The sequence below is a fragment of the Ambystoma mexicanum genome, chromosome 6q (assembly GCF_040938575.1).
Source record: "Ambystoma mexicanum isolate Mex_15411 chromosome 6q, UKY_AmexF1_1, whole genome shotgun sequence".
NCBI classification, from domain to species: Eukaryota; Metazoa; Chordata; class Amphibia; order Caudata; family Ambystomatidae; genus Ambystoma; species Ambystoma mexicanum.
This window is the reverse complement of record NC_090937.1, coordinates 60,076,793-60,102,655: the sequence shown is the minus strand read 5'-3', so window position 1 is coordinate 60,102,655 and position 25,863 is coordinate 60,076,793. Positions and strand designations below refer to the sequence as shown.

Below are 25,863 nucleotides of genomic sequence, written 5' to 3'. Positions count from 1 at the left end.
GTCCAGCAGAGGTGACACCCCAACAACTGGAGACCAGCAGATGGAGGATGTGCAGGCATCATCGGACAGGGCACATGGACAGCAGCAGCAGCAGCAGGTCTAGGTGGGAGCAATGATGGCTCCGGGCCATCAACATCAGAGGGGCAGGCATCGGCAAGAGGGCAGGAGGACCCTGGAATGGGTGTGTTTTCCATGTGGCTGCGGTTGGGCCAGCGTATAGATGCGGAGCGGCGGCGGGTGGAAGAGGCGCGGCTCACCATGGTCAGGGCGGAGTTCTCCATGCGTTGGGCATTGTGGCGGGCTGAATGCCTCGAGGCAACTCGCAGGGAGTTGGAACAGGCCATGGATGCATCCCTGCGAGATCTCGGGGCAAGGGCAGGAGATAGACATGGAGTTCGATGATGCCCTGACCCACAACATCACAGAGTGAGCCATAGGACTTGCCCGCCGCCATTGTATATAGTTAGTTAGTGTTAGGTTTCCTTTCTCTTCTTTTTTTTCTTTTGGGACGCTTGGACAATGCCCCACGTTTTTGTATATAGTTCTTAGTTAGGTAGGTTTTTTTAATAGGTTTCATTTCATTAGTTGGCTCATGGACCCTGGTTTTAATCTCTGTACATGGTTGGACTGTGGATTTCTGCAAAAATTTTATTTTACTTCGCCATGGATCAATGGATTTTGAAATTTCTGTTTCCTTTGGATTTGTTTCGGTGGACAAGGAGTTTTCACTGACTTTATTTTGGATGTCTTTGGATTGTGACTTCATTATTTTCATTTTATTTTTGGACATGCATTCTTCTTTTTTTATTAATATTATTTTCATGCTTTGATTCCATTTGCTTAATTTTGTGCACAATACATTTTGATTTCTTACTTCCATGTGTGGTATTCGCTCATTGGTTTACTGCATGTCACAATGTGGGTTTGCACAATCACTGGCACACAGTGTGTGTGACGGACATGTGTTGATGTGCATAGTTGAGTTTTGGTTTGTGACAAGAAATAGGCCTTTCAGTGTAGGGTGGATGGGAAACTTGATTGTGCCTCAGTACTGGGGTGGCGTGCAGTGGGATTTTGTTGGACATGAGGCCCATGAATGTGCATCTTTATGACATGTTGGGTGGAGACATGTGTTGGGGCCTGCTGGCAGGTGCCCGTCAATGCAGGGTCGGTGGGGGTGCAGGGGGACATGAGTCGGGGCCTGCTGGCAGGTGCCCATCAATGCAGGGTGGGCGGAGGTCCAGGGGGACATGTGTCGGGGCCTGCTGGCAGGTGCCCGTCAATGGAGGGTGGGTGGGGATGCAGGGGGAAATGTGTCGGGGCCTGCTGGCAGGTGCCCGTCAATGCAGGGTGGGTGAGGGTGCAGGGGGACATGTGTCGGGGCCTGCTGGCAGGTGCCCGTCAATGCAGGGTGGATGGGGGTGCAGGGGGACATGACTCGGTGCTCACTGGTGCATGGTGACATGTGGGCTGGCTGGGGGGCATGGCCAGGGTGGATGGGCTGCCTATGGGACATGACCAGTCCCATGCAGAGTAGTCCCCTGTGGTGTGGGCTGGCTGAAGGGGCTGGGGAGGGGGTACAGGGCACACCTGGGAGGACACACACTGCAAAATCATGTTTGGAACTCCCTGCGCACCCCTCAGAATACACGTAACCCGCTCGCACAGGGCCTGTCTCGTGTGATTCTCCAAGCGCACCCCTGAAATACACGTACCCCGCTCGCACAGGGCCTGTCACGTGTGATTCTCCACGCGCACCCCCGAAATACACATACCCCGCTCGCACAGGGCCTGTCGCGTGTGATTCTCCATGCGCACCCCCGAAATACACGTAACATGCTCGCACAAGGCCTGTCGCGTGTGATTCTCCACGCGTACCCCCGAAATACACGTACCTCACTCGCATAAGGCCTGTCGCGTGTGTGCACCCCCGAAATACACGTACCCCGCTCGCACAAGGCCTGTCGTTTGTGATTCTCAACGCGCACCCCCGGAATACACGTACCCCGCTCGCACAAGGCCTATCACGTGTGATTCTCCACACGCACCCTGCTGCGTGCAGGGTTCGTGTATTCGGAGGGATGCGTGGGGAGTTTTACAGACGTTTTTGTGGTTGGGGGGCTGTATGCTGGTCCACTGGCCTGTGCGCCATGTACGGGATTTGTGTGCTGTTCATGGCGCACAGGGCGGGGTTGGGGGCGTAACTGGCGCTGCTGCAGGTTCGCTGCGCCACTCTGTGCCACGGATCGTTATGGATGTTAGAATCCATGAATACGCTGTGCGCGAAAATGGATTTTGGCACACGCGGCTGGCGCAGACTGCCGCACGCGCACACTGTGCGCCAGCCGCATGCGCCACTTGTGCGCTGATTTCTATGAATTACCCCCTGGATGTTTTACCTCTGCCGCCAAACTTGGAATCAGCCCCTTTTAAACGTTTAATGGCTACTTAAAGTAATCATGAAATGTGTAAACGTAAATGCTACTTCTTAATAACCTGCTGATTCCACAATTTACCTGAACACGCATTTACTATTTGCTATCTGTTTGTTTTAGTGGAATTAAGAAGTACAAGTGTGACTACTGCATGCAAACATTTCACCGAATTTCTGAGTTGAAACGACACACATGGACTCATACTGGCGAGCTCCCATATCGATGTAAAGTAAGTATGGAGGACTAAATAGTACAGTAGGTGCCTTTTTCCAGTATGTTGACTTTGGCATAGAATTGTTAATATCAAGGAGAGGGTCGTGGAATAAAATGTGTGTGTATTTTCATTTTTGGGGGTGGCAGAGATATTTTTATCAGCACTGAAAGGAGGGTGACCAATGACCAGACACACATGTCAGCTAAATGCAACATTGATTTGCTAGGGAAAATGAACCAAGTGTGGGCAAAATAATAAAGGGGGGGGTGTAGTTGTGAGCTCTTTTTCATGGATTTCTTGGATTTCCAGGGTCAAAACAGTTTTCCAAAGTTCTCTCCAGGGATCTCCCCTAGGTTGTATTTCTGTCTGGTTTTGGAGAGCCTGCACCCCACATATCACTGGAAAATCCCGGCATGACAAAAAAGTACCTGGTTTAGGGGATCTGCACCCCACAACGGTGGCCCAGGTCTGTCAGTTGGAACATGGGGTAGTGATCTAGGCAACCTATTTTGCTTCTTTCTGCCCTCTGTGTCCCGTCTGACTTCTTCCCTCTTTCGCTGTGACCCTCTGGGCCCATCCCTTCCTTGCTTTCCCACGTTTGGGCCCTGTCTCTTTACTACTGTCCCTTCTCCTTCCGACCATCTCTTGTTCAATCATCACCACTTCCTCAATTTCACACTTTCCACCCCCTAACTACTCACCCCCACAACTAGGGATGTGCTGCCCTGCTCACCCCCAAAGGACATGGTGTCCTGCTCATCTATACGGGAGATTGGGCTCTGCTCATGATAGGGTTCCCTGCTCTAATCTGAGTGATATGGTGCCCTGATTGCCCATGCCACTTCTCTCGATAGCACTTTCTGCAGTCCAAGCAACATGCTCATTCTGTCAAATCCTCTTGTGGCTTCCTCTTCCTCTAGCACCTTATCCCAACTCTGAACAACACAACCCTTCGATTCCTCTTTTGCAAACTCCTCCTTCTCAGCGGTTTACCCTCTGTCTTCCTCATCTGATGTCACTTCTTCTTCCTCCATTGTTATTAAGTACTGAACACTCCCTCCAACAGTATCAGAATCCCCTTCCACACTTTTACTTCCACCAACACCTTCCGATCTTACTGCTACCTCCTTTAACTCTTTCTCCTCTTCTGTTCTCTCCTTCTTACTTCACCTCTGCTCCAAGTTCCAACCACCTCCTCCTCCTCAAACTGTCGTTGCTCCACTCCAGCAGCCTGCAATGTGTGCTATGTGGTTTGACGATTTGTAGTGCCTTTGCCCCTCTGCTGGGCTAGCTCCCAGCCTGATAGTTTGCACCTGTGGCCCTTGGAGTGAGTTACTGTGTGAATGGGTGAGTCAACTTCCTTCCTGTGACTACTTTGGGAGTGTGTTTGATGAAACAAAAGCTATAAGAAGTGGTGCATGTCTTTTGGATCTCACTGGGCTGCCCTCCCTCTCCCTGCCTGTGTGCTGTTAACATCACCCTTCCCCCTGTGAGCCTTAGAGGTAAGTTCCCCATATTATCACTTATTGTGCTTTCTTAGCCATGAAATACCCCCACAGAGGTGTTGCATTGTCATGTCTGAGTTTATTATGAGTTTCCCACCGTTTTGTGATTTTCCTGTGTTTTGAAGGTCAATCTGGATACTATTTGTGCGTTTAGACGCTGTAGTATAGTTTTTCCTTTTGTAGGTAGACTTTCTCCCCTCTTATGAACAACTGGTGTCTGTTCCTCAGTGCTGTTTTTCCTGAGGTTTGAAAAGCACCTCTGTGGGCTGGCCCACTCTCGCCTCTGCTCCTCTAGTTCTCCTGTCTCTGTGACTGTGATTTCCTAGTCAGGTTTTCTTTTAATAAATGCAAAAGCCTGTGGCGGATGTAAAGCCCACTCCCCGACTTGCACGTGCAGAACCAATAAATGGGACACACCCAATGGGTAATGAGACTAAGAGAACAGGCTGCGAGAGTTAAGTTTTGTTTATATAAAATTGGCATCCAGAGAACTCTGCTGCCCGATAGCGCTCTGGCAAACAAAACACTTACAATTGAAACAAAACACTTACAATTGATTAAAAGGACAAAAAACGTGATCAGTGATGTCAGATACGAATGTTACAAAAGTTCATTATGATTTGACACAAGACAACAATGTATAGGTGCGTGTAGGCGCTGCTCCTCTGTGGTTGGCTGCTTGGTTGGCGGGAGGGTGAGCGTCACAAGGTCCATCTGTCTGTGTCCAGGCGGGGTGAGGGTCAGGTCGCGGTGAGGTAGGGTGGGCCCTAACTAAGCTAACGTGAGATACTACCATCAGACATGCACTAAATAATGGTCGATACAGTTCCTTTGAGTATATCATCACAGATCTATAAATCGTCCACATATAATCACAGCATTATTCATTGGGAATTATATGAAGTACCGGGTTTGGGGTCTGCTGTTAGTTGGGGGATGGGCTTCACAGCAGGGTCACACGTTTGGTACATCAAGAGAATACCTTGGAGGGACACAGGGTTATAGTGGCAGTAATTTTCCAGCAGCGGGGTTAAGAGGGCACAGGCAGGTTTTTGTGGAGATGGATGAGCTACAAGTCATGTTTCAGGCCAGTTCACACACAGGACAGTGATCTCAGAGGAAGGGTGAAATGTTACATTGGTGTATTTGTTTCAATTGTGTCCGGCTCATCCGTGAGAATGGAGCTGCAAAGCTTTCAGACACAGTGAGAAAAGGTGGGGGCCATGAGCGCGGTGTGCGCAGCGCTGCAGAGGGGAGAGAAGCCTTTTTCGTATTATCGCAGTGAGGCCTAGACCAAAGATGGAGATGAGGGTACACCAAATGGAAGCCCAAGTGTCCCGCACAATAACCCTGCATCTGCTACTGTTAGCATGCCTACGAGCAATGGAAGCGTACCCCATTATTGTGCGAGCAAGTGGTTTACATCGTGCTGAATGTATGAGGGGGGCCTAAACGACCCCTCACTCCCACACACGGAGCAAGTGTGCGGTGGCGGCGCTGCTGTAGGGATACTCTGCAAGAATGTCCTCGCTTTCCGCTGTTGTAGCCATGCCTGTGCCTTCAAATTGCCTAGCTCCAACCTGAAGCAGTGATAGCACATGGTGGAGCAAGGTCGCAGTGTTGGCGCCGCTGGAGGGACACACTGCACGGATGTCGCTGCTTTCCACTGTTGTAGCCACGCCACCTTCCTTCAAATTGCCTAGCACAAACCCGGAGCGGTGAAAGACTGCGGCTGAGCAAGGCGCTGTGTTGGCACTGCTGGTGTTCACGCCGAGGGTGGTTTATCCCACGTGTGTCCATAAGAAAGCACCTATGCAGTGGAGGACCCTGGCTTTGGCAATTCGATAACTGTGTAAGCTGAAGTCTGAGTGAAAGCAAGTATAACCAAAAGGGCACCAAAAAAGAAACCAAAGCATCCAACGCAGAACAGTAGGCAGATGTGCCAACAACTCTGTGTTGAATTCAGTTTTGCATGGGGTAAGATCTGGCGCCTTTGTCTTCATTTACATTGGGCTCACCACCCTGGAATATAAACTCGGATAAATAAGCATTGTGCTCTAAATAAATCATTGCTGGGGAGCAAGTTCCTTTGTGGAGTTGCAATCTTTTTGTTTCTCAGATTCAGGGAGCGAAGGTGGGGAGTTGGACTCTGGGTGCCCTTTGAGCCACTCAGGCATTGTTTGCACCTGAGATCCGTAGACTTTGATGCTTAGGGTTAGAGGCAACGAGTTTTGCTACGTTTAGAACGTTCCTAACCTTACACGCCAACACACACTGTGAATTGTTTAAAACAGTTGTGTTTTCTGTTGAGCGTGTAGCTACTCAGTGTTGACACAGCTCAAACATATTGCTAATTGAAAACTGTTAGTTGTTGCAGGCCTGTTAGCTGTCTGCCTGATCCCATACCAGCAATCTAGTGCCACTCCAGCGGGGACTCACACAGATTGCGCAACACCGCTCCTGGGCACTACAACTCCAAGGAGCCCCAGCGTGGCATATAGTGGAACGTCAGACGAGTCAGCGCCCGCACTTCACTGCCAAGCCAGTCTTCGCCGGTCCTCGCCTTCTGCGGCGATTGAGGCGGCCAGGGACGAGACTTCGCCTTATTTTTCACTCCCAATTGTTCCACGATGTAAGAGGAGTCCTCTAAGGGAGAAAATAGAGCCTCATAGGCCACATCGCATATGTTGCACGGCTACCATACAACAAATTGCGCAGAAGGCCATGGAAAACGCAAGGATTAATAGTCACGCCTCGCAGAACCCACTCCAACCCACCGAGGTTACATGTATAGAAACGCGGAATACCCCTACTAAAACAACCAGAAATAAGAAGGTGAGGAATATAGCACCAAGGGTTAGATAGGAAACCAAGGGGGAGGAAGTTAAGAATTTGAAAGCATGCTTGCTCAATACCAGATCTTTGTGCAAACATGCGCAAGTGTGCATGATCTCATTGTTGATGATGACTTAGATATTTTACGCCTAACAGAGACCTGGCTCCAAGATCCGATTGGTGCCACCTGCGCAATTGCTGTACCAGAGGGGTACACCATACACCATAAGAACAGAGAGTTTGGGATGAGGGGGGGTGGTGTCAGTCATAATACGTGACTCCATACACTTATTTCCCACCACAATGTCATGCTTTGGGTGTGAGGATTTGCACCTCAAACACACCCCCACAAACAACAACTGCATTAACATGGTTGTGGTTTACAGACCTCCCTCACTCATATCGGACTTCACAGAGGAAAACACCCAACAGCTTAATAAATTGGAATGTCCCAATACGGCCACGTTGCTTCTGGGGGACTTCAATAGGTGGAGAGGGCATCCTAATGATAAAGAGGCTCTCCTTTTTGAGAAAGTGCTGAATAACATCAATTTTAGAGTTATCAACATGGAACCCACAACAGCCAAAGGAAACCAGCTGGACTAGGTCATAGCACAAAACATTGACGTACAGATGGTAAGGATCTCCCCTTTAATTTGGTCACACCTTTTCAAAGTAAGGTTTGATGTGCAAATTAATAATTCCTGGCAAAAAAGTGACAGCAGGCAAGAGAAAGTCTTTAACAGAAATTATAAGAAAATAGGGCCAGCACAGCTTGAACAGTGCATGAATAAGGTCATAGAGGGTCATCAGGAGAGTGACACATGTGAAGATATTATGCAGAATTACTTGCACTTTATACATGAGCTAGTAGAGCAGATGGCACCCATTAAGCCCAAAGTGATCAGAGGGAACCCAAACCATCAGAAATGGTTTCATCCCAAATTAACTAAGCTCAAGAAAGAAAAAAGAAGAAGGGAGAGTAGGTGGCTTAAACATCCCACACAAACCAACAAAGAACTGTGGAAATGCACTGAAAAACTTTACAAAAAAGGGATCAATGAGGCCAAGCCACATTTCTATAATGACCAGATTACATTTGCGTCAAATTACACCAGTAAGCAATTTGAAATCTTAAAGTCCATAGACAAACCTAAAGTCCTGTCCTCACCATTCTCCCCTCCCAGTAGGACTGCGAAAATGTGCAAGAGGCTTTCGCCAATAAAATCAAGAAGGCCTTGAAGTCAATTATAACATCCCGAAAGGCATCCATTGCGCAGCCAACCACAACAAAAGGGGAACGCTCCAGAACGCAGCTAGATAGATTTCTGTTTCTCCCCATAACGACAGAGGAGATAATCAAAGTTTCGTCAGCCATGAAGCCCACATCATGTGCGAAAATACCCTACCCCCAAAAATCATACTGGAAAACAAGGACATTTTTGCGCCAGTGCTAACAAAGTGAGTTAACGCCACTTTTAGAGACAGTGCCATCCTGAAGAGCATAAAATCGGTCACTATGAAGCCGCTGCTGAAAAAAACAGGGTTAGATCATAAAGAACGAGGCAATATGAGACTGATCACAAATTGCAACTTTATACTTAAAGTGCTGGACAAAGTTGCTACAGCTCAACTGCAAAAGCATGTTGAAATAAATAACATACTCCATGGTCAACAATCAGGTTTCCGAGCTGCACACAGCACAGAGACAGCAATGCTAGACCTGCAAACTCACATGCTTAGTCTGCTGGAAAAGGGCAAGACAGGGCTATTAGCAGTCCTTAATTTGTAAAAAAATAAGTGCCAGTGCCCAAAAAATCTTGGCCCCATAATGCCGGCCCCGGGGCCAGCGGGCGCCGCCCACAGCGCGGGCAGCCCGAGCCAGTTCAGTGTGATAGACATTTGCCAGGTACTGCCATAATGGTGGTACCTGGCCATAAAATGGCAACAGCTGGGTAACGGTGTGAGTACCTGGGCATATGATTGCAATGCCTGACAAATACCTATATAATTCCTGAGCATATGCCAAAGTTGTTGGCTCTACCAGTGCTTGCAACCAGTACTTGACAACGCAGTGCAACACAAGTTAGAATCCTGATGACATTTCAAACCACTGTCTGGTATGAAGTGCGTTTTAAAAGAGCAATTATGATTAAGTAATTACACAATCCCACCTCCCATTCCCTTTATATACTGGTCCTAACCAAAACCTGCATAATTAATTGATAGATTATAGCACGAGAACCACCTATCTCTGCGTGCTGGCAGCAAACTAAAACAGATCTCACTTTTCACGGTTGATATCACTGTAGAACTCCTGGAATTAAGCTGGCAATAACTAAGTTATGTGACTAAAGAGCCAAATAGCAAACCAGAGAACTGGATTGTACCCAAAGTATCAGTCCACAAACGCATTCCGGGATATGTTGGTGACTGCCAGGGGCAGGTCACATTACACCTTTAGGCTCATTTCCTTTCTGGCGAAACAGACACCTCATGCAAAAGAGCATGCATAAAACCCTTTACACATGCGTTTACCGTCTGCCAGGTTTTCATTGATTTGCATGGCAGAGCCGGGACATCGAATGAAACTACCACTTATGCCAGCCCCCATCCCTTGCGCCATACACATCTTCCTGCATTACCGCCACCATTTGATTTTGATTGTGGCATTTATACTCTTTGCACTTTTTTTTCACATCATAATGCAAATGACACAATCCAAAGAGGGAACCTTTTTTTGCACTTAAGTACAAATGTAATGGGTTCCCTTTCTGCAATTTACACTTTGAAGGAAATGACCGGCTTAGCGAAAGACACAAATGCTGGTCCACTTCGGGATCGGATGCCATGTAATGGTGGGCGGACCCCATTTACCTGGGCGGAGCCAGGTGTAAAGACACTCTCCCCACTACAGTTCTCATTATCGATTTTAAGCCATTGGGGCAGCCTGCATCGATCCAAAGTGTACCCCTGTTATACCATCCAAGGGTTAGTGTAACAATTGTGATGACCGCGGGTGAATAAGGGCTGCAGCCTGGGCACCTAACACACACGAGAGTCGGAAAGGGGGGGGAAGATCATTATACAAATAGTCTACCTTATATCGCAATATAGTCCCCAGCACGCAACAGTACATTGTAGTCAGCTATAATAGAACTATTTTGTGATAAATGACGTCGCTCAAGGTTTGCATGCTGCAGTATTTGTACAAATACATAGGTTATGCCATAGTTTACCTCTACTCTGTGGGGGCAGAGAAAGCACAAAGAAATGCAGCGAAGAAAAAAGGGAGAAAAGAACAGCAGAGGACAGAAATAACAGAAGTAAAGTCTGAAAAAACAAAAGGGTCACAGAAAGTGGGGCGCAGTGAAAGAAGAGGCGTAGGCAGAGAAAGGACACTAGGGGTAAGAGAAAGCACAGAGAGCAGATATAAGCATGAGGGAGGCAAAGAATGTGACCCCTATCATACCCTCATTTGCAGAACCATCATTGTTTTAAGTGCTGTGAAAGCTCGCAGTTGGCACTTACCCTGAGCGAGGGTCTCCCCTTCCTGCCATGTTGCCCCCTCGGCGCACCCTCACTGCAGGTGCTCCCTGCTCCGTCCGGCAGGGGGCACCCAGCACCGTTGTCTGGTGTGAAGTGAAGACGACTGTGCAGGGTTGAGAATAAAGCATAAAATAGGTATCGAGTCAGCTGTTGATATGGTAGAGGAAAATTGTACAGGATTCGCTTTTAGGTTGCATTTTTTACCTTGACCCCTTAAACTACACCTGTAAAATGACCGATTTCTTTATCCCGCTAGCCTTTTTAGGGAACGTTTTACTTGCAATTTATTAAGGGGATCGTGTGGCATTAACTACCAGTTTGCAAATGCATGCTCTGGTAATCAAACTGCTCTTGACAGGTCACCATTTAAAATATAAACGCGAAGTGAAGAGTCTACAATAAACCAAAGAGAAAAGAAAATACAACCACCTGCCACCACTAACACTGGACATAAATATGAGACACCTGTCGCAATGAGCTATAGCTTGGGTCCATAACACCAAATAGCTACGATTTTTAACAAGTTTGGATATTGTGTCTAGGACACACCGACAATGCACCATGTTCTCCTACAAAAAGGGGAAACTCCTGCTTACGGGCCATTAAGAGGCGTTTATTTTTAACGTTAGTAGTTTTGTTGATATACCTCAGTTCACTTCAAAGTAGTCACGCTTTTCTAGCCTCCTTTGTCTTGCAGTTGCCCCCTCTAGTCTGGCTTCGTCTGACTGAACACTTCTGCCGGCAACTGTTTCCCATTAAAAACTTCATAACGATTTGCAAAGGAGCCCAGGGGCAGGATTTCCCACGTAACAAGCAACGGCATTTACTAAGCGAACAGCAACACACACTCACCACACACGACACTTCCGTGACCCGCTGGACTGGGCTGTGCTGAGACGCTGTGCTTCTGTGCACTGCAGGTGGGGAAAGCCAAGACCCTGTGGTGCCTACAGAGGGGGTGTGGAGAAACCAGGGAGGGCCAAGCTTAAGGCACAGAGGGAGGGAAGAGGCTGAGGCACTTTCACTTTCATTTTCCTGTCAGAGTCTGGACCAGGGCCAGGGGAAACCCGGGGAGGGGCTGAGGAGTGGGGGGGATCGGGCAGAGCGCCTCTGTTCCACGTGGGGCGTTTGTTTTGAGACGAGACACAAAAATGTCGCCACAGGACTCGTCTCGAGAATCATTCCCAATGGAAAGGCTAAGGCTTCCAAGTAAGCGAAGCGAGGCCGAGGGTTCTCCTTGCAAGAGTAACTATGGCAACGCGCGGGCGGGTGAGCATGGCTCCCTCCTGGCTGGCGCCACGCTGGCGGGAGCACTGTCAGCATGACCTCAGCGAACGATCGCATTCATGAAAGAAAGGTAACACTTACGTGTTAACTTTCTTTGATGAATGCCTTCATTCCCTGGGCACTGCTGAGTGCTGCTGCCGAGAAAACTGTGCCGGTGTTGGGGACCGGCAAACACCGGCACAAATTAAGCACTGGCTATTAGTGCTTGTGGATTTGAGTGCAGCGTGCAATCTAGTTGAATATCAGCTACTTCAAAAAGCATCTGAGCAAGTGGCACAATTCTCCAAGGAAACCACCGTGTGGCGGGCTTCTTTTATGACATACAGAGAACCCAAAATTCACTGGGGGGAGAAATTAACCCACAGAGTTGTGGTGTAAATTCAAAGGTAAACTGGGACCTCGATATAGAGGAAAAAGAGATAGAAGATCTGATACATAGCTTGTCGAGATCCAGAGCGGCGGGGCCAAACGGCCTTACAAATGAAATGCTACAGTCTTCGGTGGGTCTCTGGACCTCTATTCTCCTCAACCTCTTTAACAACATCATAAAAACTCATCAATGCCCCGCTTCTTGGCGGACAGCAATAATAATACCCATATTCAAGAAAGGAGACTGTGGGAACCCCTATAATTATCGTCCAATTGCCCTGATGGACATAGAGAGTAACATTTGTGCATGTATCGCCCTGAAGGAACTTGAGAATTGGGCTGAGCAGATAAATATCATATCAAAGTTTCAGATAGGTTTTCGCAAGGAACTCTCAACGTCACTGAATGGCCTGCTCCTTAATATGCGAAATACAGAACAAATCAAACAACAACGACTCTATGGGGTTTGGATTGATTTACCTAGGGGCGTTCGATACCATCAACAGAGGTAAACTATGATGTAAATGAAGAGATTGGGGTATCTCACAAGTACTCCTGGCAATTCTTATTCATCCAGACGATAACACAGTGATAAAAGTACAAATGGATCTTGAGGGCCATCTGTCCTCACAGATTCCAACTAATAAAGGTTTAAGACAGGGATGCATTATAGCACCCTGCCTTTTTAAAATCTTCCTAGTGAATCTTTGGAATAAACTAATATTCCACTCATTGGTTGCTCCGGCAATTGCAACCTTAATATCACCGGTTTAGCTTATGCTGATGATGTGGTCCTGTTGGATTGCACCTTGATAGGCCTACAACGCTTGATTGAAGCCTTTGTAAATTATGCCAGTTCTAATGATCTTGTTATCAACCATAGCAAAACCTTTGTTATGACATATAACCATATAGCAAAGAGAGGAACAGGAGGCTTCAAGTGGAGGATGGCAGGTTAGAATTTACCTGTGGTAAAAGAAATAAAATACTTGAGCTTCATGATTCGATCGACTCCCTCCATGCCAGCATTGGAAGCTGACCTTGGGGAAAAAAGTGACCCAACTAATATGCCAAATGAAAACAATTCTTTCTGTACACTGTAGATTCACCTTCTTGCCTTTGATCAAATTCTATAAAGGCAATGTTATTCCAGTTCTAATGTATGGCATTGAAATTGAGACAATGGGCCTCATTATAAGTGTGGCGGTCCGGAATAAACAGTGCCGGTAGTTCCGTACCAGCACCTTTTTCTGGACCGGCACAGTATGAGTCAGGATGCCGGTATCACAAGCATGGTATCTGGTCTTTCCATCTAACACCTTTCCATCGAAAATTATTCATTGAATTGCCTTTCCATTGAAAAGCATATTCATTGAATAATTTTCAATGGTTAATTTCGATGAATAGGGTTAGGGGTTAGGGTTGGGACTAGGGTTAGATTTAGAGTTAGATTAAGGGTTAGATTAAGGGTTAGATTAAGTGTTAGGTTACGTTAGGGTTAGGGTTGGGGCTAGGGTTAGATTAAGGGTTAGATTAAGGGTTAGATTAGGGTTAGGGTTGGGGTTAGGGCTAGATTAAGGGTTAGGGTTGGGGCTAGGGTTGGATGTAGGGTTAGATTAAGGGTTAGATTAGGGTTAGGGTTAAGGGGGTGGGGGTGGGGCTTGTTGGGCTGTTGGGCAGGAACCCCCTCACCCTCCAATATACAAAAAAACATTAAAACGTTACAAGGAGTTGGCAAATGCCGATATTTCAGCACTGGACAGCTCCATGTAACATTTTAATATAGAAAATAAACGCATCGAAATGCTATCTTTTACATTTAAAAGTTCATATCCATTTGATGGAAAAGTTTCAATGGATATGTACTGTTAATGTAAAACATAGAATTTCAATGCTTTTATTTTCGATGCATCTTTTTCGATGCATTGTCATTTCGATGCAACTTTTTCGATGCACTGGCCATAAACCACCGGCACAGTAAGTGACCTGCCGTATACGGCAGCACCGTTGCCGATATCTGCGGAGTGCCGCTGCAGCCGTGCCTGTCATACCAGCGTGAAATCGATGCCGGAAACACCGGCATCGTGGACCAGGCGTTAAGTAGAGTCATGTGTGTAGAAACATGCCACAGGTGTAAATAATCAGCACAGGTGGTACAAATGAGTAGTGCTATTGCAGAAAAGGACCACTTCCACACGCCACTCCCCTTACAACACCACAATGCTAGCAGTAGCAGTAGCAGTACTGGAGCTGGAGGCCATGCCTGCAGGACTATTACTTGAAGAGGCAGGGAGGCAGAGGATGGAGCGGAGCCATATGAGGAGAAGGAGAGCCATCATGGCCCAGCAAAACTCCATTGCCCAGTCTGTTGCACCATGCCGACATTCACCAATCCCTCGTTTAAGGGCCACTCCATTAAACCTGAGCGAAATGCAGATCCACTCCCTGTACTGGCTAGACCGGGACACCATCATCAGTATAGTGGACCCGATCCATGACAACCTGGTTTGCCTCATAAATATACGCACAGGCATCCCCCCTTGCTCAAGGTAGTGTCCGTGCTACCCTTCCTTGCCACATTCATATACCAACACACAGTCGGAACGCTGCATTGGATATCGCAACCCTGTTTTTCACGTGTCCTGTTCCAGGTCATTGATGCACTCCTGCAGCACGTACGAAACCACATGTGTCTACCCAGAACAGCAGCCCTGGTAAATCTCACGAAAATACCCTTCAGTACCCTTGCAGGCATGCCGAACATCATTGGTACCTTGGACTGCACACATGTGGAGCTGGTGGCCAGGCACGCTGTGGAGGCTGTGTACCGCAACGGAAAACTATATAATTCGCTCAACGTGCATGTGATGCCCGCCTCATCATCACCCACTGCTGTGCCAGATTTCCCAGTTCCACCCATGCCTCCATGGTGCTGCGCAACTCCGCGCTGCCTCGGTACATGGCACATCACGGTGGACAGCGTACCTGGCTTCTAGGTGAGTCCAACCACTAGGCCATAAGCACGTTTTAATTGGAGGCTGGGGGGCATGAAACAGCATAGTGTACCTGGCTGCTCGGTGATAGCAGTGTTAGCCAACACACCAAATGTCCATGTCCTCTGCTTCATCGAACCTCACAATCACACATGCTTCTCATGTGAAATGCGAAAGTGCACTCATACATGGACTTGTTGTTCACTTTTCCTTCATAACACAAGAATGATAGATACAGCTTTTCATATTCTGTCTTTGGTATAACAAAGGTCAGAGGTCATGTTGAATGCAAATGGCCCAAGTGAATGCCACAGCATACCACCCCCCCCGACACGCATATCTGGTACTTGAAACAGGACATTTGTTAGCAAATAAATACTGCATGTGCCTGTGTGTCCACTGAAATTGCCACTATATAGCCTGTGCCAACATGACATGGACAGAGGAATGACAATGTACACTTTCTGTTGGCCCCCTGTAGGTTCTGCTGCCTGAGCAGATCGGGGGGAGCACTGATGTATAGTCCAGAAAAGGTGGGAAAGATGGTGCTTGCCTGTGCAATGTTGCACCACATGTGCATCAGACGCAATGTCCTCCTGGCACCCTACATGGACATGCACCCACCTTAGGCGGAGGATGACTGTGATGATGATCAGGAAATTGGCCAGTGCCGTGATGAAATGGATGGACGTGTTGCACAGAATTAACTTATACAGCACTACTTCTAAACACCTGTCTGACACGTTGCACACGCCACCTTGCGCACTGGGCACTGCATGTAAATAAATTCTATCACACGGAATAATGATTGTCCAGTCATGAATTCTATTTGCCACGAATTCTATTTGCCACACCAACTATATTTTGTGATTACAAACTATGTACAAATGTAAAGTTGGTATGCTAGTGATACTGTGCACCCCAACTATCCTCACACTTCCACTCCCTCCTCAACTATCCCTCCCCACACCCCCTCACCGACTATCCCTCCCCACATCCCCTCCCCAACTATCCCCCCCAGGTCCCCTCAGCAAACTGACTATCTGCATATAATTTCCTGTATAACTATGTACATTAGCAGAGTCCTCAGACAGGACACCCATGTATCCATGCCCTATTTCCAGCCCTTTTTATACTCCGGGGTGCGGCTTTGTTCTGGCCAAGACAGCCGCACCGAGTGATGCCTTGGGCTGCTCTGTAAAGAACTCCCTGGTGTAGTGCTAGTGGAGGAGGCCGGTGGTGTTGACAGGTGCCTTTGGTCCAGGCCTGGTGCAACATGGACATTGTTTCAGCTATTGAGGACATGACACTGTTGCCCTCCCTCACCCGGCATGACATTTGCACGATTGCACGTGCGCATCTGCCTAGTGCCCGTGCCTTCCGCCTCGCACAGGCCTGCACGCTCTCCCGCATCAGTTGTGCCTCATGAAGATGCTGTTGCACGGGTGATATCAGGGAATCCTGCTGTTGCTCCATCCGTGACAGGCGCCCTTCAACGTCCCTGACACTGTATAAGGGTGAAGGTTGGGGGCTCATTGGGCCCATGGGACTGAAGGCCATGCCTCCTCGTAGCTGTGGTCCGTGTCAACACTTTCTGCTCCAGCCTTGTCACCAGTGTTTTCATCAGGACACACTTGTGGACGTCCTTGCGGCTGGGATGCAGGTACCACCGGTATGGTGGGCGACTGGGGTGCAGGTGCCACTGGGATGGTGCGCAGCTGGGGTGCAGGTGCCACCAGGATGGTGGCTGGCAGGGGTGCAGGTGCCACCAGGATGGTGGGAGGCTGGGGTGCAGGTGCCACCGGGATGGTGGGCGGCAGGGGTGCAGGTGCCAGCAGGATGGTGGGCGGCAAGGGTGCAGGTGCCTCCGGGATGGTGAGCGGCTGGGGTGCAGGTGCCTTTGGGATGGTGGGCAGCTGGTGGGATGTGGATGCCCTCTCACGTCTGCTGGAGGATGCTGTGGAGTCCTCTGTGGGCGTGGTGGTGGTCCTTCTGCTGCGAGTCCTGGTGGCCCTCGGTGTACTTGGCTGGCCAGCCTCATTGCCAAATGATGTGCCTGGGGGAGTCAGAAAGGCAGGGCATCACTGATGGGTGTGGATTGATGAGACAGACATGAATGCTAGTACTTATGATGACAATGCTGTGTCAGGGTCATTGTGGTGGCCATGGCATGGTGCACACATGCTTGTGTCAGTGATACTGTGCGGGTGCATGTATGGTGGACCTACATGGTGTGTGCAGTGGTACTTCGGTGGTGTATTTGTGTTTCCTGGTTAGGGTGTTATGGGTGTGGCACACAAGCTGTATTGTGTCGTGGCTGGTTGTGCCATGGATGTGTTACCCATGTAACTGCTGCCTGTGGCACTTGCTGCGTTGGTGATGATTTTACAACATGGGTCGTGGTAGATAGGACGAGGGGGCCACAGGTTTCATTGCTGTGTGCGGCAGGTCATTTGCTGGTGGTGTAGCTGCTTGGAACTGGCGTGACTTTGGGCCTGTGCTAGCACGGCGGTAGCAACACAAGTTAGGCTGTGTCAGGGGGAGGTGTGTCTGGGTTCCTGCAGGAGCATCTTGTGAGGGCGATACAGTGGGCCTGTGTTATGTCCACTGTCTGAGTATGAATGAGGTTTGGGTGCAAGGTGTATGTGGATGTGTGAAACTAGGTCGCAGGGGTGGGGGGTCGGCCGGCAGGGCTGTACTGGTGTTGTGCATGACATACTTGACATGTTTGCCTACTCTGTTGTATGCAGTGGTGAAAAGGTGGATGATGAGACAATGGGGTTATGGGTACTCACCAGCCTCCTCCAATGTCACAACTCCGGCCTCCACTGCACCAACTCCCTCAATTGACTCAAGGTGCAGCACGCTACTGCAGGCCTTCTCCCATGGCTGCAGGTGGATGGAGGATGCAGTGCCGTCTCCTGTGGCCAGGCCCTGGGTGCGCTGGGCCGACGGGAGGTTTCGCACCCTCAGACAAAGGTTGTCCCACCTTTTATGGCAGTCCCAGACATTTCGAGGATTTGTTCCAACTGCGGTGACCTTCAGGGCCACCTCCTCCCAGATTGCCTTTTTGCGTAGCTGGGCCTGCCTTCTGAGGTCGGTGCTGAATAGTTGGTCAGCATGCTCGTCTATAGTATCTGCAAGCATGTTCAATTCAGCCTTGCTGAAGCGTGGCTTGCACCTACGGGTTTCAGGTACCTTTGCTGACATGTCTCTTGATCTGCTTCTGTGTTCGGGATGTGGGTATCACTCCTGTGCTCAGAGGATTGCAAAGGATTGTGTTTTGTTAATGGCCGCCGGTCCATTTCCTTTTCCTGCGAATGCTTTATTTCCGGTCACGGTAATAATAGCACCGTTGTTACCGGTGCCGGGGATTCCAGTAGCATGGAGCCGCAACCTGAATCACCGGCACCAAGGTTGCCGGTGCAGGGATTTTTGGGGGAGATTGCTGATATTACCGGCGTGCCGGTGCAACCGTTTCCGGCATGCCGGAATGCGTGTGCACGCTAACACAGAATCAACCATTGATTCTGGCAGCAGTGCTTCACGGACATGGTAGCACCGGCATGCCAGCAATTACGAATGTTTACCGCCGGACCCATAATGAGGCCCAATGACCAAAAAAGTCAATTGGGTGCGAATAGACGGCTGCATTTGGAATAAAAGTACTCAATTTACCTCTATAATTACCAATGACTAGGTTACGCTATGAACTAGGTCTTCAATCTCTGCAATCTTATGTTGGATGGAAAAGGATCTCGTTATACAGATCAATCATGTGCCTGCAAAACAATTCTCTTTACGTTGACATTGGCGTTTGATGGTAGAAAACACCAACACATGTCTTTGTGAACTGAAGCAAGAAGCCTCAGTCCTGTTGCCGAAATCTCACTCATCTGAAAAGGAACTCGTGGACAATGTACTGAAGATAAAAAAGTGGTAGGCCTGAAGGACTGGATTGCGGCAAGGGCTACATTTGTGAATAATAAATGTTTTAAGAACTTCCAAGTTTCCGATAAACCTCTAAGCTACTTACCACTCTACCTCAGTAAGTTTCCCAACCCACAATGGGGGGGGCAAATTTCCTAAGATTTCGCATGAATTTATACGTCACTGGTGACTTACTGAGAATTAGCAACAAGGGTTTATTGAACGATAGTATGTGTTACCTGTGTGACTCGAATGTCGAACAAAATGTGAAATATCTTCTTATGCCATGCTCTGGCACAAGTCACAAAGGGCCGATCATTTTTCCCCATTTTATCAATAACACTGGCTGGTTACATTGAGAGGAATTTTGGACTTGTTTGTCAGAGGGGAAAACAATGTTTCTGTTTCTCGATTTTTTGAGGTTCTTGAAGAAAATCGAATCACTCATAAAGGATCGAGGGTAGTTTAGATTATCTCGTATGTCTGACTATGAACTGACAGACGTAATCTTACTGAGAAATGCTATTTGTGATCCTTTTCTCTTTTTATTCTTAAATTGATGAACTGGTTTTCCTTTTCTTTTGTATTTATTGTTTAGTTTTTCTTATATATTTTTTACTTATTCATTCTAATATTTGTATCTATTTTGTATGTATTATGACAATTCATATATTGACTAACCACAAAAAAATGTTTTTGTGGAAGACAAGCACCTGCAATGCCTCTACTGCCTGCACCTGGGACACAAGGAAGTAGAGTGAGATATGCCTTGGTTTCTCTAAGAAAACGACGATGGACAGGCGTAATAGACTGGTGGCATGGTTTAACACGAACAAGGCCTCCGACCCGTGCTCTGAGCAGGGTCATGCCTCAGCCAGGACCGGCCGGTCTGAGGTGCGTTCGTCTAAGTTCTTTGAGGGTGCCTCATCCGTGAGGGCCCAAGAGAAGGCCAAGATCTGCAAGTCTGAGTCCACCGAGTTCGCAGCGGAAGCGGGTCCTGAGGTGGATAGGGCCCGATCAGCATTTCCTTCTGTCTCCATTGCCAGCCTACCATCAAGCTCCTCTTCAAAGTCACCTACGGGAAAAATCCAAGAAGCCACGGACAGAGGAGAAGAAAACCACGCAGCCCAAGCAGGCTCAACCAGCACAGGCAAAGACCTCTTTGGCGACTACGTCGACGACTACTACTACCATGGCAGCTATGGGCGCTGATCCTTCGAGGGTAGTTCCCACGGCTCAGAAAGTGTCCCTGCCCCCAGGGCAAGACACTGCCGCAGTGGCTTTGGCAAAGTCTGCAGGCACCCCAGAAGGGACGAAACCGCCAGCCCCCGGTCCAAGATCCTCAAGGGGGAAAGATGAGTGGGAGATGAGACCCCGAAACAGACGTCCCAGGCCGTCCCCCAAACCATGGAAGCCTCGTCCCCAGACGCCAAAGATCGGGCGTCTTTGCATACAGTCCACGAGGAGGACGACGGCGACAGTGGCACATGGCCTAGATTTCCTGTTCTGCCATCTCAGCCGAGGGACATTTCCTTGGATATTCTGTCGACTCTACACACCTTGGTGTCAGAGATCCAGGTGAGAAGTCTCTGGCCCTGGTACCTGTGGTCCCCCAGGTCCCTGATCAGCCTCCAGCAAAGAAGAGCAAGCATCATCTGACACCCCATTTGAACCTCCTACACCACGTCATGCCCCTTCTCTCCCAGCAGACCCAGATACAGGTACGGGAACGGATACGGCCACGACGACGGATGACGAAGACATTGTCGCAGCGGACGGTGAATCACCACATTTGGATGCTCCAGATAGGGTGTCCCCACTAGATGAGGTGGGATCGTTCCACTCTATGATCTCCACGCCCTCTGAGCTATTCCAGCTTGTTCCTCAGCTTCAGGAAGAGGTGCGAGCCATGCTGCAAAAAGAGGCAATAGAGCTGGTTCACCAATGGCTCTGGGGCTCCAGAGTATATTCCGGATACTTTCTTGTCAGGAAGAATACAGAGGGCTAGAGGCCCATCCTGGACTTGCGATGTCTGAACAAATACCTAAAGTCCCAAAAGTTCAGGATGGTCACGTTGCAACACGTGCTCAGCCAACTGGAAAAAGGAGACTTCTTGACATATTTGGACCTGGAAGATGCCTATTTCCATATCCCCATTCACAAGAAACATCAGAAATGTCTATGTTTCGTGGTGAAGGGCCAGCAGTACCAGTTCAAGGCTCTACCTTTCGGCTTGAAGTTAGCCCCAAGAGTGTTCACGAAGTGTCTGGCACCAGTGGCGGCCCATCTACATCTGAAGGGCATACACACATTCCTGTACCTGGATGACTAGCTGATACGCGCCTGCTCACAGGAGCTGGCCGACGAACACACAAAGACAATGTTCCGACTATTGACAGATCTGGGATTCTCCGTCAACTATCCGAAGTCCTGCTTAACACAATCGCAGAACGTGCTGTTCCTAGGCACCAGACTCAATACAGTGTCTTACCTGGTGTTGCCCTCGAAGGAGAGGCTAGCAGTCATTCAAGGAAAGATGCAAAGGCTATCGTCGACGAAGACGGCCACAGTGTGGCCCATCAAGTCTTTACTGGGCATGATGTTGTCCTGCATCTATCTCATTTGCCTCTGCAGGTTGCAGATACGACCCCTGCAGGAATTCCTAGACGCCCGCTGGATAAAGGTGTCCAGAAGATTCACAGACAAGATCCCTCTCAATGAAGAGTTCAGACGGGCTATAGAGTTGTGGGGCGTCCGATCCAACATTACCCAAGGCACAGGATTTCAAAACCCTACGTACCAGGAAATGGTCATCACAGAAGGTTGGGTTGGGGAGCGCACACCGGACATATGCATGCCAGAGGCCTGTAGCTGCCGGAGGAGAAGGAGCTACAGGCAGTGTTCTGGGCCTTCCGTCTCTGAAAGGCAAGGTGGTGAGGATCTTCATGGACAACATCACCACCATGTTCTACATCAGGAAGCGGGGGGCACTAGATCCACAGCATTCTCCAAGTAGGCACAGGACTTGTGGCACTGGGCCGTCGGACAGGTGATGTTCCTCGTCCCTCTCCACCTGGCGGCTGTCAAGAACACCATCGCAGACTCCCTCAGCAGGGAACTGCGCTCTTGCCACTAGTGGGAGCTACGTCAGGATCAGGTGGACCGCCTGTTCCTCAAGTGGGACAAACGCCAGGTCGATCTGTTTACGACAGCGGCAAACTCCAATTGCTACAAGTTTGGCCGCAGATTCCACCACCCGAGGTGCCTGGAGGACGCTTTCTCCTTCCCGTGTAAGGGCAGTTTCTGTACAGATGTTCTCAGTTTCCTCTCCTGCTACGAGTCCTCAACACACTCAGACAGTATCCATGCAAGATGATACTCATCATCCCAGCGTGGCAGAGGCAGATTTGGTATCAGGTCCTTCTGAGCCTGTCAGCATCAGCGTCACCTCCAGTCTAGTTGCCGGTGGTTACGGATATTCTCACCAGAGAGGGAGGCACAATCCTTCATCAGAACCCAGGACCACTGAACCTGAGGACTTGGCTCCTGCAGCCTTATAACGGTTATGAGTTGCCAGCAGACTGCAGGGAGGTCCTCAACAAGGCCGGGGCATCATCGACTTTAAAGTATTACGGCCATAAGTGGAAGCGATGCGAAGGCTGGTCTGGCGCAGGTCTTCATCAAAGTGCATCTGGCGGTTATCTCCCGCTACACCAGAACCCCAGGAAGATCCTCGTTGTGGTCCCACAGACTTGTCAAGGAGTTTCTCAAATGACTCTTCCGATCTTTCTAGCCGGTGAAGGCTCCTGCCCCAGCGTGGGAGCTCAGAGTGGTTATGACGATGCTCATGGGGGCCCCCTTTGAGCCTATGCATCAGGCCCCACCCAAGTTTCTCTCGTGGAAGGCGGCATTCCTTGTGGCCATCACCTCAGCAAGATGCATAGGTGAGATCCAGGCCCTCAAGCAATTGTATCTGACTTTCCACGAATCAAGTGTGGTACTGCGTACGGTACGCACCCCTCTTTCATGTCGAAAGGTTCCGTCAGAATTCCACCTCAACGAGCCTTTGGTGTTACCTGTTTTCTTCCTGAAACCTTTGTCGCCGGCAGAAAGGGCCTTGCACTCGCTGGACGTTGCTCACTCTCTGAAGTTCTACTTGACACACACAAAGAGTTTTCAGAAGACTTCACAGCTTTTTGTGAACTTTGGTCCTGTGAAGCATGGAAATGCCTTCACCAAGGCTTCCATTTCAAGGTGGCCCTCCAACTGCATCATGCACTGCCATCTGTTGGCCAACCAACCGCAGCCCGGCCGTCCGAGAGCCCACTCCACTAGAGCGATCGCTGCAACAATGGCGTTACTGTCTGGTGTGTTCCTGCTGAACATCTGCAGGGCGGCTACGTGTAGACCCACGCACACCTTCACAAAGTTCTAATGTGTCAACATGGATTCCAGGGAGGAGTCCAAAGTCTGCCAAGCAGTGCTACGCAATTTGTTCACTTGAGGGGAGTTAATTGCTTCTGTTGTGACTTGCCACCTCTCGTGGTTGTGTGATGATGTACTGCTATGTATTCGTTATTCATGAGCATGTGAATCAATGTCAGACCCCATGCTGGAGAAGGTTTAAGTTACTTACCAGTAACTATTGTTCTCCAGCATGGGTCTGGCATGGATTCACATGCAAACCCTCCCTCTGACCCCTCTGCGGCTCTTCTTGGTCATACTGCCACCGCACGTGCTTCCCGAATCTGAAGATGGCCGCCACAGGAGGGTCTTAGGGAGAGGACTGTCATTGGATGGGGGCAATATTACCCAGAGGACAGTCATTGGTTTAAAGGAGAAATACAGTTTTTAAGTGAAAGTGAAACTGTTCTTCCTTTTACCGAGGATTCCCAACTCGATGAGAGGGAATATTCATGAACATGTGAATCCATGCCAGACCCAAGCTGGAGAACAATAGTTACAGGTAAGTAACTTAAACCTTCTGCCGCTTTTGATTTCACAAAATAAACTTGGCTGCCGGCAGAAATGTGTTGCATCCATCCAAACTGGTGCTCCTAAATTATTTAATTCAGTCTACGCTTAATTCTCCTGCCCCTTTAAGTGATCCTCGGGTGCTGCAAGCGGGTTAATGCAGTAGTGACCTTGTAAGTGCAGTTCCTTTTTGGGTGCTGCAGTGATAAAGAATTGTTGAATGTCTTACTAACACAGCTTAACCATGCCTGAGTATGCCAAAGGCAACAGCCGCCCAGCCTGTGCTGCTACGGGCATACCCAGATGAGATGTGTGAGGGCAATCTGCTAGGCAATATCCCTGATGAGTGCATGACTTCCAAAATGACAGCCGACCCTAATATCATCTCAGAATGTTTTTCTATGCATCACAGTGGACACATATTGTTAGGAGGGGAAATCAGTTGAGAGAAACTCCTGACCCAAACCAGTTCTGGCCATCATAAGTATACACAGTTATCCTCACTTCTGAATAGGCTGGCCCAAAGTATGGGGATAGATCCTTATGAGAGGAGCATGTAAGTTGGCGGGCGAGTTGCTGAAGCTATTGGGAGCAGAACGCTGTGGAGGAAGGAACATGAAGAGAGGTTGGTGAAAGGAGCAGGAGAGAGGTGGAGGAAGAAGCAACAGGAGCAGTAGTTTGTTGTAACAGGAGAGCATGTCATTTTGAGGCAGAGAAGGGAAGTGGAGCCTGAAGAGCAAATGCAAAGCTGAGAAGAAGTAGAGGAACGAGGCAAGAAGAAGGAGGAAGGAACCAAGTGAACAGAGAAGAGATCAGAGATGTTGAAGAATGAGGGCAATTGAGCAGATAAGGTGGTGAAGAGTGGCACTGGAGAGGAGGTTGGAGACAGAGAGAGGAGAGGTGAAGAGAATGTCAAGATAAAGGTTAGGGGGAAATAAGAAGGACAATGAAAAAAGCATCAAGAAGGCAGGAAGGAGCTACAGGGAGGAAATTGAAAGGGCATAAAGAAGAAGGCTGGATGAGAAGATAGAGAGGAAGAGAAGAACATACAGGAGGAGTGGAGAGGACACAATGAAGCTGGAAGGAATAATCAGGTGTAGGAGAGAGAGAAAACATCAATGAGGAGTGAAGGAGATGCCAGGATGGGCAGGAAGGAGGCACCAGAATGAGATTAGCAAGGATAATTCCGAAGAGAGCATGAACATCGGAAGGACGGTAGGGAGACACATCAGCAAGGTTGCAAAGTGATATTCTGGAGGAGAGTGAAGGAGATAGACAGATGGAGAGACAGACTAAGGAGGGTAAAGGAGATACTCAAGAGGAGGACAAGAGAGTGCCTTAGGGAGGAGAGGATGAGATATGAGGAGATTGGAAGGAGAAAGAAGGAGGTGTCAATCCCAACACCTTCTAAACCTCAGCCTAGGAGGGGATGAGCGTGTGGTAAGGTATCAAGGCGCATGAGGAAAGAAAGACTGAAGAGGGAAGGTTACCATAGGCATGATGCTGTAGCTCCCTATCGAGGAGAAAAGCAAGCTGTGGTAGCTCAGAAGAAGGATTCAGACTCTGGTCAGACATTTCACTGGTATTTTTATAAAAGAATATGAATAAAGCCTATTGTTCCCTATTCTATAAGGCATCTCTACCTAACGAAACCAGCTACAGTGCTTGTCAGTCATCAGTGAATGTGTATAAATGAAACCGTCAGACTCTAACCTATCCAACCTTACCACTATTTCAACAACACAAAGTCAGGAGAATGTCTCTCTTTTCCT

General features: G+C 48.7%; 1 protein-coding gene across 2 annotated transcripts in view; it reads left to right on the top strand.

Annotated features, from left to right (window-relative positions):
* LOC138515767 (myoneurin-like) overlaps positions 1–25,863 on the top strand; it is a 562,617-nt gene that overhangs the window by 479,551 nt on the left and 57,203 nt on the right. For both annotated transcript variants that reach the window (XM_069630477.1, XM_069630478.1), the window contains exon 5: positions 2,556–2,664. In XM_069630477.1, the coding sequence (XP_069486578.1) occupies positions 2,556–2,664 (109 nt within the window). The remainder of the gene's footprint in view (positions 1–2,555; positions 2,665–25,863) is intronic.